Source organism: Cheilinus undulatus, linkage group 19, assembly GCF_018320785.1.
Source record: "Cheilinus undulatus linkage group 19, ASM1832078v1, whole genome shotgun sequence".
Lineage (NCBI taxonomy): Eukaryota > Metazoa > Chordata > Actinopteri > Labriformes > Labridae > Cheilinus > Cheilinus undulatus.
In genome coordinates, this window is record NC_054883.1 from 19,181,765 (window position 1) to 19,197,505 (window position 15,741).

Sequence of the window (15,741 nt, forward strand, 5' to 3'; positions counted from 1 at the left end):
TGATGTGATAGCTTATTAGACGGTGTTGGGTAAAACTTGTGAAAGCTGTTGTTAGTACCCCTCCCATTTTGATTCCTGCTGCCGCTGCGTATATGGGCGTGACTCTTCCTCTGACGTAATCACGCACACTTACTAGCCTGTTCCAAATGTGTGTTCAAGAGTTGCCAGGGAGGATTCTGGCCTTGCCTCCAAGGGACCTGACTCTGGAGGATCCTTCCCATCCTCCTCCAGAGATGCTGTGGGGATGCTTCTCAGCAGTCTAAGAATATCTAGGAGGACAATCCTCTTCAGTCACACTGCAGCTTGGGAGAAGATTCATTTTACAGCAAGACAATGACTCAAAGCGTACAGTAAAAGCTTCACAGAAATGCTTTCTAGATAACAAGGTGGATGTTCTGGATCGGCAGAGTCAAAGCCCAGATTTGTGGCCGGACTTAAGGAGAGCTGTTCTTGCCTGATCCCCGTGCAATCTGACAGAGCTTGAGCAGTTTTGCAAAGAAGAATGGAGTAAAATTTCAATGACCAGACGTGCAGGTCTGATTGAGACCTATCCACACAGACTCAGTGCTGTGATTGTAAATACTGACTTGGGGTGAATATCTAAACAGCCACTTATTTTACATGACGTATTTTTATCTAATTAACATTACTTTGGAGAAATCTGTTTTCCCTTTGACATTAAAGAGTGTGTTTTTTTCAAAAAGCTAAATTATATTGACCATGATTGATTTATAAAAATCAATAAATGGGTAAAACAACAAAGGGGGTGAATTCTTTTATAGGCACTGTGGTTGCCAGAGAATGCATACTATTAATACTCTGAGATACTTCCAAAGCAACTCAAAGTCTTGTTCACAAGTCCACCTACAGCAAAGCTGCAAAAAACAAAATTACTTGCTCTGATTTAGTGCAACCTTTCTCTCATTAGACATCAAATGAAGCTATTAAAGTTCATGAAAGTGCTAAAAGGTGACATGAGGACACCTCAACACCCAGTTCAATGAGCAGACAAACGCCCCGTTCATCATGTAGATTACGGAGGATCAAAAGTACACTGAAGAGCAGGAGCAGACAGACGGAGAGGAAGGAAGGGAATAAAACACGAAGAACCAATGATATGGGCAGGCTTCATTTTAGCAGGACACTGAACAAAGGACACAGTGGGGACAGAGGGGACACTGTGACGCTGCCAGCCAGGAGAGACAGGGAGAGGGAGGCATGAAAGACGTGATGAGTTTATCAAAAGAGCTACAGAAACATTAATAAGAGCAATAGCAGGAGTATCATCCATAAAAAAGGACAACTGACTTCCACTGTGGTGTGCAGGTTCTTGGAAAGAGCACCATCTAGTGTTGCATCTCAGGTATAACAACATTACTCACCCTGGCCTCAGCCTTCTGACTTAAAACAACCTCGTTCTTTAAGATATCACCCCAGCTGATTTGTGTGAAAAGCTGAACCCTAGAACCAACTGATGTTTCTTTCAGATGGTGGAGGAAGCAGACCCGGGCATGAGGCCAAGTGCTGAGGTCCCTCAGCGAGCCCTTTGTACTTTGAATAAGCTTTGAAAGCGACGGGGTTCGGCCACTCCAGAGCTAATTAGCAGCAGAGAAACATTATTCTTCCAAAGCGAACTGAGGAAATGTTGGAGCAAATGTGAATCCAATTTAGCCCCCTGTTAGAAGAGAGCTCAGTGTTGATTGCTAACATGCCCGGACCGCAATTCATTGTCAGCACAACACAGAGGAGTGAGGGCAAAAGAAGTTGCCTCCTGTTTTTCCATAAACAGCTGCAGACAGACCACAACAATGTCCCAGGACGCAGAAAAACTAGAAATATGTGTTCTATTAACTGTTAAAGCAGGGCTTTGATGGAGCTCAGCCACGCAGGCAAACTCACACTCAGCAGCTTTGGTTAAAGGAGTATTCCGTGTAACATGCAGGGCCCCATACACAACAAGCACTGGTGAGGAAAATTACTGAGATGGAGCAGACTGGGACCGCTCAGGCCTGAAACCTTCCAGCAGCATGAGATGCTATTCACATGGAGCACTGAGCATTAAAAAGCAGCGCCAATTAAACAGAGACACAATAACGGCCTGTTTAAAGATTTGTGCAAAGGCCTAACAGGAAGAAAAAACTACACAAACACGGAGGATGTCTGAATCAAATCCACCTCATTATCAATATTTATTGATATAAAAACAATATTTATATTCTTGGAGCAGAATGAACAAATAAATTAGTGCATTTCAAAGCAGAACCAACAGACCGACCTCAGCTGAACCTTTTGTCTGAATAATCCTCTTTAAAATCTGAAGTCTTAAATTTTAACCACTGCTAATAATTTTAATTTAACAAGAAGTTTGGTTTTTTTGTCATTTCAAGGTCTTTTGTCAGGATTGTCTCAGGTAACCACCCAGAGAATCTGCTGTCTCATTATAAGAATTTAAAAACCCGATTCCAAAAAAGTTGGGACACTGTGTAAAATCTCATAAACCCATATTTTGTGTACACCACTGTGTAGCATCCTCTCTTCTTTTAAAAAAACAGTCTGAAAACATCTGGGAAGTGAGGAGCCCAGTCACTGGAATTTTGGGGGAGGAGTGCTGTCCCATTCTTGTCTGATTCTAGCTGCTCACCAGTCCTGGGTCTTCTTTGACAGATTATTAGTTACATAATATGGCAAAAGTTTTCTACTAGTGAAAGGTCTGGACAGCAGGCAGGTCAGTTCACCTTCAGGACTTTTCTCCTGTGAAGCCACGCTGTTGTGACGGATGCAGTATGTGGTTTAGCATTGTCTTGCTGAAATGTGCACGGCCTACCCTGAAAGAGACGCTGTCTGGATGGGAGCATATATTGCTCTAAAACCTCTGTCAGCATTAATAGTGCCTTTCCAGATGGTGCTGCCCACTCGGGATGGCCAATATGGACTAAAAAATTTATCATGATATTTTGCTGTATTTATTGCAACAACAATATAAATCATGATAAAAAATAGTACCATTTAACACTACCTTTTTGGCTAGGTAAAATGTATCAAATGGGTTGCTTAACTACACCAGCTATATAAATTAGGGCTGGGCACTGCCACTGATTACCTGAATCAATTCAATTTCAATTCTCAAGGCCCCGATTCAATTCGATTCTCAATTCAATTCAATTCAATATCGATTCATGTAGGGATATTTTACCAAAAAAACTTCTATTGCATCTACATTTAAGAGATTCAAAGAGAAATCTAGTTGGAAATAGTACAAAGAATGTTCCAATTTGGCACATTATTAAAAATATCAGGGTTTGCATTAAAAATTGACCCTAAACTAGAAGTATTTACATCACATTTTTACCTCCATGTGGCCCATCCTTGATGTGGTCTTTTTTGTCCAATTTGCCTCTGTCTTTGTAGCGTTTAAATCCAAAATGCAGTCTGATATCTTCTTTAAGTCTGGAGGTTCTTTCAGTGGAGCAGAGCTGCCAGGCTCCACCATGTTTGTTTTTACAGAGATAAGTCACTTACTGCAAGTCCAAGCTGAAACTCTTGTATTTAAATTAATAGAAATAAAAATAAGTAAATTTGATACATTATTTTTCCAATAAGTTTGATTAAGTCCATGATGTATAATAAAAATGGAGCTTATAATATGGTAGTAGTAGTAATAGTCACATTTTCAGATATAGTGCATACACTGTGGTTCTTTAATGTTTATCTGTCCCCATCACACTTGTCTGTCTGTCCGTCTGTCTGTGAGGTGTGTAGGGGAGACCGAGGGACAGTTGTAACACGGGTCAGTTGTAACACTTGCACATGCTCCGATCAGGAAAAGTTAGGAATCACCTGATTCACTCTGCACATGCTTAGTTTAGTCCTTAGTTCACATGTGAAGAAGTAGTGCCCTGAAGCAGACACAGCGAAATTTGTGAGGGAAAACATAATTTTGAGGTAAGAAAGTCGTTTTTTTTTTTTTTGCTCAAATTATTTTTGTGATTACATAGCCTGATTTGTAGTTGAACTCATCAAACATATATCATGTTAATTATGTGTCTGTTTAGCTATCTTTCATTCAGATTGTTTGTGTTAATGTTTTAGCTGTTAGCTGTAAGCCAAGCTAGCTAATTGCTAATGTACTCAGGGACAGTTGTAACAAACTTGCTTGGGGTAAGTTGTAATATTTAAAAATGTTTAGTCAAAATATTAATCCAAAAATTGGCGAGACAATTGCTAATTAGTGAGCCACAGGAGGTGACATACCGTTGCATTAATGATGTGTTTAAAGAGGCTCAGGCTTTTGGCAATTCAAGGAGAATAAAATTAACTCATTGTCGAATGTTCAAAGTCACATGGAGAAATTAGATTTTACTTTTTAGCAAGAAATCTGAATAAATGTGGTCCTTTAAAGGAGAAATGTTTGTTTAATTAGTAATATAAAATAGACACAAAGCATGAGCTCAGTTAAAAATGCATCAATATTCCTATAAATATTACTAAAATTATCAATAAAGAGTTTGATAATTAAGGAGCACTGGTAAGAGTACCATTATGGATAAAAATCAATGATAGGACAAGGGCTCAATAATTGTACTGTGACCACACAAATACTTTGAGTAATGTTGATACATCATAAAGTAGAGCATTTGCATTGAAATCTCCCTGTTATGAAACAAAAATATGACAAATAACAGATAAAGATTTAAGTTTCATGTTATGGTTGTATGAGGGTTTTGTTGGGCCCCAGATGATTTCAGATCTCAAATTGGGCCGTATTGTACTGGAGTTTGGGAAAGGCTGTGTTAGAGCAATTACTGACAGACCCCACACTGACTTTGCATCTTTCTCACTCCCATTAGTGCCCAAACAGACTGAATTTAACCTGGCTCTGTTCTCCCAGACTGCTTGGTAAGCATCCAGATGTGCTACAAGTTTGATCAAAGCCTTTTCCTCTTCCTTAAAGTCTAGAAATGTCTCTCCTCCTCTGATGCAGAGCACACCAAGCCCACACACAAATGAAGCTGGAAACACCTTTCAGTGCAACACAAAACATTTCAAGGTGTCATTCTGCAGCCACGAATAGAGCAAGAGCAGATAAGAGCTGCAGAGGGGGAAGATAAAGAGGTCAGTGGGTGAAAGAATGAAGTAAACAAGAGATGTGGGCAGGAGAGGGTGCATGAAAGAGTGAAAGATAAGACACTAAAAGGTTCATTTATTTTCAAAAATGAAAGTTTTGTCCATTTAAAAGCTCCTTATCTTGACAGAACCCCTTACTGACAGCAGTAAAGAGGATGTGAGGAGTGCGGTGATGAGGCTTGTCCAGTCCCTGTTTCACCTCGTCCATCCAGCACTACCATAACCTACATGTCTACTCAAGAGAAGCTACTTTACAGCTACACAAACCAGAGCTTTCCCACCAGACGCTGCCACCCAGGCTCCTGACAGATAAAGAGGCTTTCAGAGCACATTAATGAGCGGATACTTCCACTGCTGAGAGCAATCACACAGCTGAAGCCAGACAACAAGAGGAGAACAGAGGCTGAGAGGCGAGGATAAACAAAGACGGTACCTTTCATGGCTCCTCTGCTTCCTGATTGTGTCTGTCGAAAAGAGTATCTCCACAATCTGCAGTCAGAATTATTGCGAAACAGCAGGAATGAGGAGAGATAGGAGGGACATCGTGCAGAGGAGCAGGACAGAGGAAGACTGCTGGAGGGGAGGACTGGAAGGGACTGGCGGCTCACCAGGAACCACAGCCCACAAAACCACAGGGTGGGTTTGGCGGTGACACAAGCGTTGGCCTGTTTAGGCAGCAACAGGGACAGTTAAGAGAGTCAGCCTGGCATCTGGGATTGGGTCACCAGGATCCCAGCCAAGCCTTTATCAGAGAGACGTACACCTGGAGTGGGTCTACGGGCATTAGGACGGTGATTAATAGAAAAGAGAGTGAGTCCTAATGAGGGATGAGGAGGGGGGGCTTACCAGGCAGAGATAGGATGGGGAGGAATTCCTTTTTATTCCTTCTAGGGGCCCTGATGGGTTAAACAGAGGGACAGTAAACCAGAAAAAGAACCAGCCTCAGAGGCAGGGGGAACTACTTTCCCACATGGCTGACAACCAACGGCTGAAACTGACAAATAGACGCAAACATTAGTCTAGAACCAGCAGGAGATGCGTGAGTGAGCTGTGCTGGTCCTGTGACAGTTTGAGAGGTGGTGTTACTACAGGGCAGAGGTTAAACAACTAGAATTCAAGGCTTTCTTTAAGGTGCCTTTGAGATACAGAAATGTGACACCATGCCCAGTTTCAAACATCACAAAACATGACTGAAATATCGTGAAATGTACAAATGACCTAGTCTCTAGCAGACTAACAGTGCATTAGACCCCTGAGCTGAATTCAATGTGCTTTCCAAATACTAGGGGTCTGATCAATGGCAACTGAAACAGCGATGAGTCTTTTGCATCGCTGTGGAGGTTTTTTGGCCCACTCTTCTTCATAGAATTGTTTAACTCAGCTATTTTGGAGGGTTTTCCAGCATGAACTGCCGTTTAAGGTCACACCCCAGCATCTCAGTTGGATTTAAGTCTGGACTTTGACTTGGCCACTCCAAAACCTTAATTTTTAAAATTTTTTTAAGCCATTCAGACGTGGACTTGCTAGTATGTTTTGGGTCATTGTCCTGCTGTATGTCCCAAGAGCTCTTGAGCTTGAAGGCATGAACTGATGGCCGGACGTTGGCCTTCAGGATATTCTGGTAGACAGCAGAATTCATTGTTCCATCAACCAGAGCAAGTGGTCCAGGTCCTGAAGCAGCAAAGCAGCCCATCACACTGCCACCGCCATGTTTGACTGTTTGCATGATGTTCTTTAAATGCTAAATACGGGCCGCACACCTTCTAAAGAGTTCAACTTTTGTCTCGCCGTTCCACAGAATATTTCTCCAAAAGTCTCGGGGATCATCAAATGTTTCTTGGCAAATGTGAGACGAGCCTTTGTGTTCTTTTTTGTCAGCAGTGGTTTTGGCCTTGGAACTCTCCCATGATGCCATTTTTGCCCAGTGTCTTTCTTATGGCTGAGTCATGAACTCTGACCTTAACTGAGGCCAGTGAGGCCTGCAGTTCTTTGGATGTTGTTCTGGGTTCTTTTTTGACCTCCTGTATGAGTCGTCATTGCAGTCTTGGAGTAATTTTGGTTGGCCGACCACTCCTGGGAAGGTTCACCACTGTTCCCAGTTTTCTCCATTTGTGGATAATGGCTCCGACTGTGGTTCTCTTGAGTCCCAAAGCCTTGGAAATGGCTTTGTAACCTTTCCCGGACTGACAGATTTCAGTCACTTTGTTTCTCAATTGTTTTTGAATTTCTTTGGATCGTGGCATGTTACTTTTTTACATCTTGTAGCCTTTAGGTGTTTTTGTGAGATATTAAAATTGGTTTGATGATCCAAAACATTTAAGTGTGATAAAAATGCAAAACAAAATCAGGAATCAGAAAGGGGGCAAATACTTTTTCACAGCACTATGCCTTGTGGAGGCCAGATGATAGTTCTAGTTTCCCATGGATTAAATCAGTAGCTCTTCTATGACAGGATCAGTTGTGAAAGTACTAACCAGGGCTGCACTATGTTGGGAAAAAAGACATTGCATATATTTCCTTTCTTTCTTTCAATAACTGTGTTAATATCAACTTGAGTTTCCTGGTTTCATGTATACATTTTCAGAAAGTGGGATATGTATTAGTTTTATTTCTTGTTGAAGAAAGCAAATATTATAGGTGTAAAAAGTTTCCATAGATATAATAATTAAAGCCAACAAGTTATTTTTTTGGTGTAATCAGGTTTCGACAGAAATCCCTGCAGCTTTCAGTTAATCTGATTCATTTGATATAAATTAGTAAAGGTGATGAAACAATAAGTACACAGCAGCTATACGACTAAGTATGAAGTTTTTTCTTGTGCACGTGTAAGAAAGCATGGCTGGGTCATGCTCACACTCCGCTACCATCCCAGGCATTCTGTACAAATGCTTTCCTATAAAAGGCCAACTCCTGGACACAGTATGGCATCAGACCAGAACAATGATGAGCAGCACCAGGTGTAGGTGTGTTCATATGCATCTGTCAGCCCTTCAGTATGACTCCACTCCAAGTCATCCTCCACCTCTGTTCTGTGCCAACAGCCATGACATGAAGGGGGAATAACAGCACCTGGATCAGCTGATAACATCTGACATTATGACCTCACTCACTCAGCTGCATCACCGTCTTGGAGTTAAACACAGGATAACACCGCAAGTTACCGATATTTTTACTGGGTGATTAAACCCATGCGGACCATAAAGTATGAGGGGTTTCCCTTCTCCGTGCAAGACTAATACCGTCAATTAGACATGACTGACTAAAGTGAATTTAAAACAACTGTGAAGCCTTTAACATCTATGTGATTCAGTCCTGCTGTCACTGAGAGCGTCATGTTTCAGTATGAGTCATGTTGATGTTATACTGAGAGCAACAGGCTTCATCAGGGCCCAGCTGTTACACACAGGGCTGGAGACAGAGGAAAAAACACAGCATTTAAGATTGATGTGTGATTGTTGGAAATATGTTTAAAGGGAGGAACTGCAGACACTCAACACACATGTGATTAATCTATAGCGGGAACAAAGAAGGCGGATTTGAAGACGGAGTGTTTGTGTGTGTTGGAGGTGTGTCAGCGTATGTTCAGAGACGAGAAGATTTCAGGGTAGCTCGGGGTTAAATCACAGTCCGTTCAAACAGCAGGAACCTTTAAGAATCCTGTCAGCAGATGTGACCTAAGCCTAAACGCACAGTCGAGTTTTAATAACAACAATAACAAGATGTTATTATTCTTACTTCTATGAGTTATAAATTACAGAGGTGCTGGAAAAAAATCAATACAGTGCATTACACTACAAGGACAAAAGTATTCGGCCGCCTAACCATAACACCAAAAGGGATTGTAATGACACTGTATTCAAAAACATGTACTTTAATACTGAGTTGATCCCCTTTTACAACAATAACAGTCTCCACTCTTCTTGAAAGGCTTCCTACAAGAATTTGTGCTCATTAATTCTGTAGAGCCTTTATGAAGTAAGGCACTGATGTTAGAGGAGGAGGCCTGGCTTACAATCTCCACTCCAGTTCAACCATAAACTGTTTGATAGGGTTGAGGTCATGGCTCTGTGCAGGCCAGTAAACTTCCTCCACACCAAACTCATCAAACCATTTATAGTCCTTGTTTTGTGCACTGGGGCACAGTCATGTTGGAATAGAAAAGGGCCTTACCCAAACTGTTGCCATTAAGTTGGAAGCACAGCATTGTCCAAACTGTCTTGGTATGCTGAAGCATTAAGAATTCTCCAAACCCACAGCCTCATACCATTGTCCCTCATCCACCAAACTTCACAGCTGGAACAATGCAGTCAAGTAGGTAACATTCTCCTGGCATCCGCCAAACCCAGACGGCCCAAGAGAGAAGCGTGATTTGTCACTCCAAAGATGTTTGCACTGCTCCACAGTCCAGTGTCAGCGTGGTTCACACCCCTCTATCTGATGCTTGGCAATGGAGTTGGTCATGTGAAGCATGCATGCAGACTCTCAGCAATGGACAACCATTCAGTAAGCTCCTGCTGCACAGATTTTTGTTATGAAAATCAGCAGAGGAGTGGCAATCTTTACGGACCACTCAGTTGTCGTTGTTCCTAAATGCCTCCACTCTCTAATAATACCACTTATACTATGGTCTTGGTGAAAACTCGATTCTGATTGACTCTGGAAATTCCATCGGTGTCCATTAACTTCTGATATATGGAAACTGTTCGAACTTCACAAGTAGTTCCAGTCAAAAAATCATAACACTGTTCCAAATTAACTAATTATATTAACTATTAACTATAGCAACCTGAGACAGTCATTTTTTCTGAGCAGGGAATACAGCGCTGCCCTCCAACGGCACCCCTCTGGCCCCATAGGTGTGTGGATAATAATAGTGAAGAGCAAGGGCTTCAGGGCATTTTGAGTGTGGGGGGGCATATTTTGGTGGGGGGTCTGGGTGTTCTCCCCCAGAAAATTCTGAAAGAAGTAGATGCAATTTCCCACATTCTGGTGCATTTTATTATGTTTTTAGATTGAAAATTATCTCTCTCTCTTTCATTGTTTTTCCTTGGAGCTGGCATGGTCTACAATTACTGACTACTATTATGTTCTGGTGTAATACACAGAGGACTGACACTGAAAACATTTTTGGCACTTTATTCTCTATTTAACTAGAGCAAAAGATGAGGATTGGAAGTCTGAAAAAAGGGAACAATACAGGAAGCGTTGAGAAGCTCCATTAGTTTGTAAAGAAAGTGTGCCTTATAGACAGTAGGGCAGATTTATTAGGTGAAAGAACACAAGGAGCTCACAGTTTGTTGCTGAATCTGCATCACAGTGGAAACACAAAAGAAGACTTTCAGCCCTTCATGGTGATGTGATGTGCATTAATAGATGTAAAGTATTTAGCTAAGCTCATACAAAGGCTCCAAAAGTGTGACCTCTTTTGTCATTTGCAGACACAAAAGACTGGCAAATCTCCCGAATGTCAACTTGATCAAGATTTTCTTGGTGGACGTGGCAGACACATTGTTCAAACGTTGTTGAGTCATGGAAGAGCGGAGCCATGTCTTAAGCCTTCTAAAGGCACTAAAACTTCTTTCCGCTTCTGCTGAAGAGCATGGCACAACAAGAGGAAGCCTGACCAACACTTCGACTTGTGTGAATAAACCACGGACCTCTGGCAGCATAGCTCTCAGGGTATCTACTACTTCACTGACTGTGCTGCAGGGAAACTGTAGTTTAAACATTGCCAGCTATACCTCCAATGAGTGTGGGTCTAGTTCTGGGTAAGAACTGACAACACCCTCCACCTTTCCAGTGATTAAAACCCTTTCCAGTTCATAGTGTACAGAAGCTGCTCTGGTCAAGGCGCTTCGTCCAACATTCTGAAGAATTCTATTCTGGAGAACTCCTCAGGAGATGTAGGCCTACATGCAGGTGCATTTCCTGTGAAGCGCTTTGGGGGTCTCCGGATGTGAGGAGTCTGGATAGCCTCAATGTCCAACTCCTGGATCATAGCACAGGCTCGGGTATATATATGATGAAATGTTTCATCAGATCTCTTTACTTCAATAGTGTTTTTCACACAATCAGCGGCAGCCAGCATCCCTGAGACACTCACTGTCTTGCTCTTAAGGGAGCGGTTGAGACATTCAAGTTCTTTTAGAACTTCAAGGGCCATAACAAGGCTAAGCAAAATGTGCCCCTTCTGAAACCTCTCCAGAAGCCCTCTTGCAGTTTTGCAAGTGTTGGAGGAACCAGGTGCCATTTCCTCAAGACTGACCAAAATCTTTTTATATTGATCTACAACTGCCTGGATGGTTACCACCCTCATGAGCCATCGTGTGGGGCAGAGGGGCCTCAGAGTTTTGAAACTCCCTGAAGATTGTCTAATATTTTCCAGATAGATAGTACAGAGTGCCAAGTTTGTGGGCTAAATCCATTGCATCAGACACAATCGAGCTTGTGCTACAGATTGTCTGAGTCACCAGATGAATGCAATGAGGACCACAATGAACGTAGAGAGCAAGAGGCTGTGCCCCAATTTAGCTTTGCCCGTGAAGGCAGGATAAGGGCAGGTTCAATCGTAGGAGGACATCAGTTGCCATCTGAGCCAACTTTCCCTGCTGTTGAGGAGACTTGATAGAGGCCTACAAAGTCCTCATGAGGTAGCAAATCACTATCAACATAGCATAGGCATATAGCCTCTTATTCACTCCCAGACAAATCTTGTACTCCATCAGTTATGATGGAGTACTCTTATATGTTACAATAAACGGTTTCCTAAATCATTTTTTGGTTATTCATTTGTTAAATCTACCAGATGTCGGACTCATTTGCATGTGCCTTTTTGACAGCATAGGTAAACTTCACACTTAATGCTGGTATGATACTCCTGAAGTTACTCATGATGTGGCAGGAAGGCAAAAAAGTTAATTTCCAACCCTGTCATTCATACATGCATAAAAAAATAACTATAGATATCAAAGAATCGAATGAACATGATTCCTTTAAGTGTTTGAGTCGGTGTGCAGTAATGAGATATATTTCAGACAGTGTGAACTTTCTTTAAAGAAGTCCAAAGAGGAGAAAACATTACACATATTGCAAAATAAAAATGCAATTATAGCCAGATTATTTTGTAGAATACAGGAGATTTTTAAAAAGTTTAAGTCTAGAAAAAGGGGGTTATTCCATGGTGGAATTGTTCAGTGTGTCGAGGAGGCATTACTTCAGTTTAAGAGAGAAAAAACTGATAATCCAAACTATTGAACTATTAATGAGTGCACCTGAAATAATGGGGTTAATCCTGTATTTCACTGTGAAAACTGTGAAAACAAGTAGGACAAGTATTTCGCTTGAATGAGGAATTAGTCTGCAACCTGTGTACAGGTATTTAAGACAACTATTAGGTCATTCCTTTACTGGTGGCCCCTCAAAAAAGAAAATGAAGAATTTTACAAGCACCGATTCCAGCCCCCCCCAAAAGAAATTATTTGTTGGCCAAGCAAGCTGAATTTATTCTGGCTTTGATGCATAAAGAGTTCTATGTGACTGCCTAAATAACGTTGAGTACCACGGACATCAACAATGAAACAGCAGAGTTTCTGTGAGGTACAAGTAAACATGTTGTTGAGTGGATCAAAGTCCATCAGGGTCTCCACTAAAGCACTCAGCCGCTCACTCACTGACACAATTAGGCCACTCAAGCCTTTGTATTTGTGTGTGTGTGTCTGAGTGTACTTGGAAACACTCTGCCTATTGTGTCAACACAGCAGCTGTTGAAGTCTAATATTTCTAACCTGTACATCAGATGCAGGGGTTTAATATTAGAGGGATCTGTTGTCAGAGTGGACGGTCCAAGTCACAACCTCTGTTCTAGTCAGGGATGAAAATGCAGACTTTGATTCTGTTAATACCACCACTTTCAATAAAGAATCTTTCAGATCACAGTTAAAATTGAGTGCTGTTTCTTTAAAGGTACAGTATGTGGAACTTTTGCACTGAATTGTGAACATTAATTTACAAATGACTACTAATTTTTTGTACACATTTCTTAAATTGCACATCTCAATTTAAGCTAGAGAAATTCTTCACTTTCATAGCTGAAACTATCCCTTTCTTGCTGTAGCCACTCTGACAGAGCAGACATGTTTCTGCTGTATAACACCAGACGTTACATCATAGACTGACTTCTGCATGAACTGCTACTGGAAACTGCTGTTCTGTTGCTGTACCTCATTCATATTTTCTGTTCCTTACTTGTGATGGACCACGATTGTTATCTGACATAAGCTGCACATTCTGATGCCGAATCCCCACAAGTAATGGGGCTTTTCCACTACAACTTCCGGTCGCTCCGAACCAAACCAAGCCATGCTGATTTGCTTTTCCATCACCAGTTTGGCCGAGCCAAGCCGTGCCATGCTCAAATGGCTAGAGCAAGCCAGCCCAACCTCCAAGCAGGCAGACGTCAAAGCAGTTCGCAGGGTGCTTTTTGCTGGGGGGATTTACCCCTCCTGCTACTGATTTGCTCTGCTTCCAACTTTGTGGCAACAGTTTGTGAAAAGCTCAATTCTATTCCAACATGACTGTGCCCCAGTGCACAAAGAAGGACTATTAAAGACATGGTTTGATGAGTTCTGTGTAGGACAGAGCCCTGGCCTACCCCATCAAGCACCTTGTGGAAAGCCTTTCAAGAAGAGTGGAGGCTGTTACAGCCGCAAAAGGGGGGCCAACTCATATTAAAGTACTTGCATTTTAATGCAGCGTAATCACAGTCTCTGCTGGTGTAATGGTCAGGCGGTTGAATACAGCTAAAGTGAAAATCACCCTCATGGTGAGAGAGAAGCAGCCTGTACAGAAGTTTTCTTGAGGTCAGAGTAAAGTCAGGGAGGTAGAAGTTAAGGCTGCAGAAAAGAAAACAGGCAGCAATAAGAATAAAACATTTAGGGTATGGCATCAACCACCCCTATACGATGCTCTGGTTGTTGTAGACAACCAGACCTTAAGAAACAGGCAGAAAGGTATGCTGGTAAATCCTTTTGGGTCCTTTAGTAAAAGACTCCATTTGATACTGCCCTCCTACAGCTTCTTAGGATGTTTTGGTCTGCAGGTTTTCTTATTGAGTGTAAAGCCACTGTTTTCCCAGAATAGGTAAACCTTGCGCATTTTAGTTGTTGCTAAAATAAAGAAATGTATGTAGAAACATGCTTTTAGGACGAGCAAATGTACAATAAAATTGTACAAAAACTACTTGTGGCAGGTCGAAAATAGTGATTGATGTCTGGAATGGAAACATCTGGCTCTTTAACAAAACCCTAAATGTGGAATTTAATGGGATAAATCTATTTTTAAAAAGCCTTTATGGTCTAAGCGTTGTTTTTTATTATATCATAAAATAATATGACCCCTTCTTCAAGACTTAAACTCATATGGAGCTATTACTTTAAGCAAACATTTGCAGAAGTAATAAAAACACACACTAAAAAACTGGAAGTAAAATCAAATCAAGGGAGTCCAAATCTAGTTAAAATAACAGCTGATATAAAACCAAAGTCTAAAATCTAACTAAAGAAGTGGTTAGCTGTGGTTTCTGCACATGATTTTACAGACAATGGTAACTCCAGAAGCAGAAAGCAGCAAGGCCTTTCAAAGGTCAGCACACGTTATGCTGACCCCTGAGAGGAAAAGCTCATATCCTTTCTCCTGCTCTGATCAGTGCGCCGTGCCTCTCAGAAATGAACGCTATGTCCTGTTGGCAGCAGGTGATGTCTTTCTCTGTCCCATGAAACATTCAAAAAAGATTCTGTTTGCATGACAGTAAGAAATAGATTAGGCTGTTGCACTTACAAGATGGCCATCGGGACAGGGGATTCCACCTTCTTCTATCAGTTTCCTGGTCCTAGAACACCAACTGATCCTAAAACACAAATGATTTACTGAGTTACCACAACATGTTTGTGATTTCAGCTTAATATTAAAGCTTTGGCTGGGTTCTCTCTGATGCAATAGCTTGGAAACTGGAAATACAATGCAGGGAGAACCAAAATTAGCAAGTCAACAGGAATATTTTCTTACATCTATATCAAACAAGCCCAGCATAGAGACTGGGACATCATACTGGGCAACAAGCTGCGTATCGCCGTCCCCATTCATCAACAAATCAGCGAATATCAAATGACCGGCAGAAGCTATGTACAGTTTTGGTAAAAACTGTGAGTACAAATGAGCAAACCAAACCTTTACATAACCTATTAACCAATCACAGGCCTCAATTAGTGGACAACACTGCAGTATTGTGAGTGTGACCTATATGAGCCTATGCCCACAAGAGTGAATGTAAGGTCTGTGAACCCAGAGGCCCTGCAGCTCCACGGTAACAAACTAATGACTTCAATGCATCTCAGAAATACAGTCAGTTTCTGAGAGTGCAATAAAGCCTTTTAAACAGCCGCTTTCACTTTTCTTGTAGTTTTTTCTGTTGAAGCTATCGAAGGATTTTATTGCTGCGTGGATTTTGCATAACTGTGATTTTTTTAAAATTATATTTATTTCAACAGTTTCCAGTGCCAAGTCATGCAAGCTCTGTTATGCTAATGGCTATAAAACTAATGCCGACTACAGGAAGGTACC

General features: G+C 41.5%; 1 protein-coding gene across 3 annotated transcripts in view; it reads right to left on the reverse strand.

Annotated features, from left to right (window-relative positions):
• Positions 1-15,741, reverse strand: part of svila (supervillin a) — a 113,647-nt gene that overhangs the window by 89,729 nt on the left and 8,177 nt on the right. The window contains exon 2 of one of the 3 annotated variants that reach the window (XM_041814687.1): positions 14,959-15,028. The exons of 1 other annotated variant lie outside the window; for it this stretch is intronic. Coding sequence is in view for 1 of the 2 variants with exons in the window: in XM_041814681.1 (XP_041670615.1) it covers positions 5,558-5,564 (7 nt within the window). In the remaining variant the exon portion in view is untranslated. Of the gene's footprint in view, positions 1-5,557; positions 5,673-14,958; positions 15,029-15,741 lie in introns of those variants that run through there. One more of the 3 variants, XM_041814681.1, reaches the window with a different exon arrangement.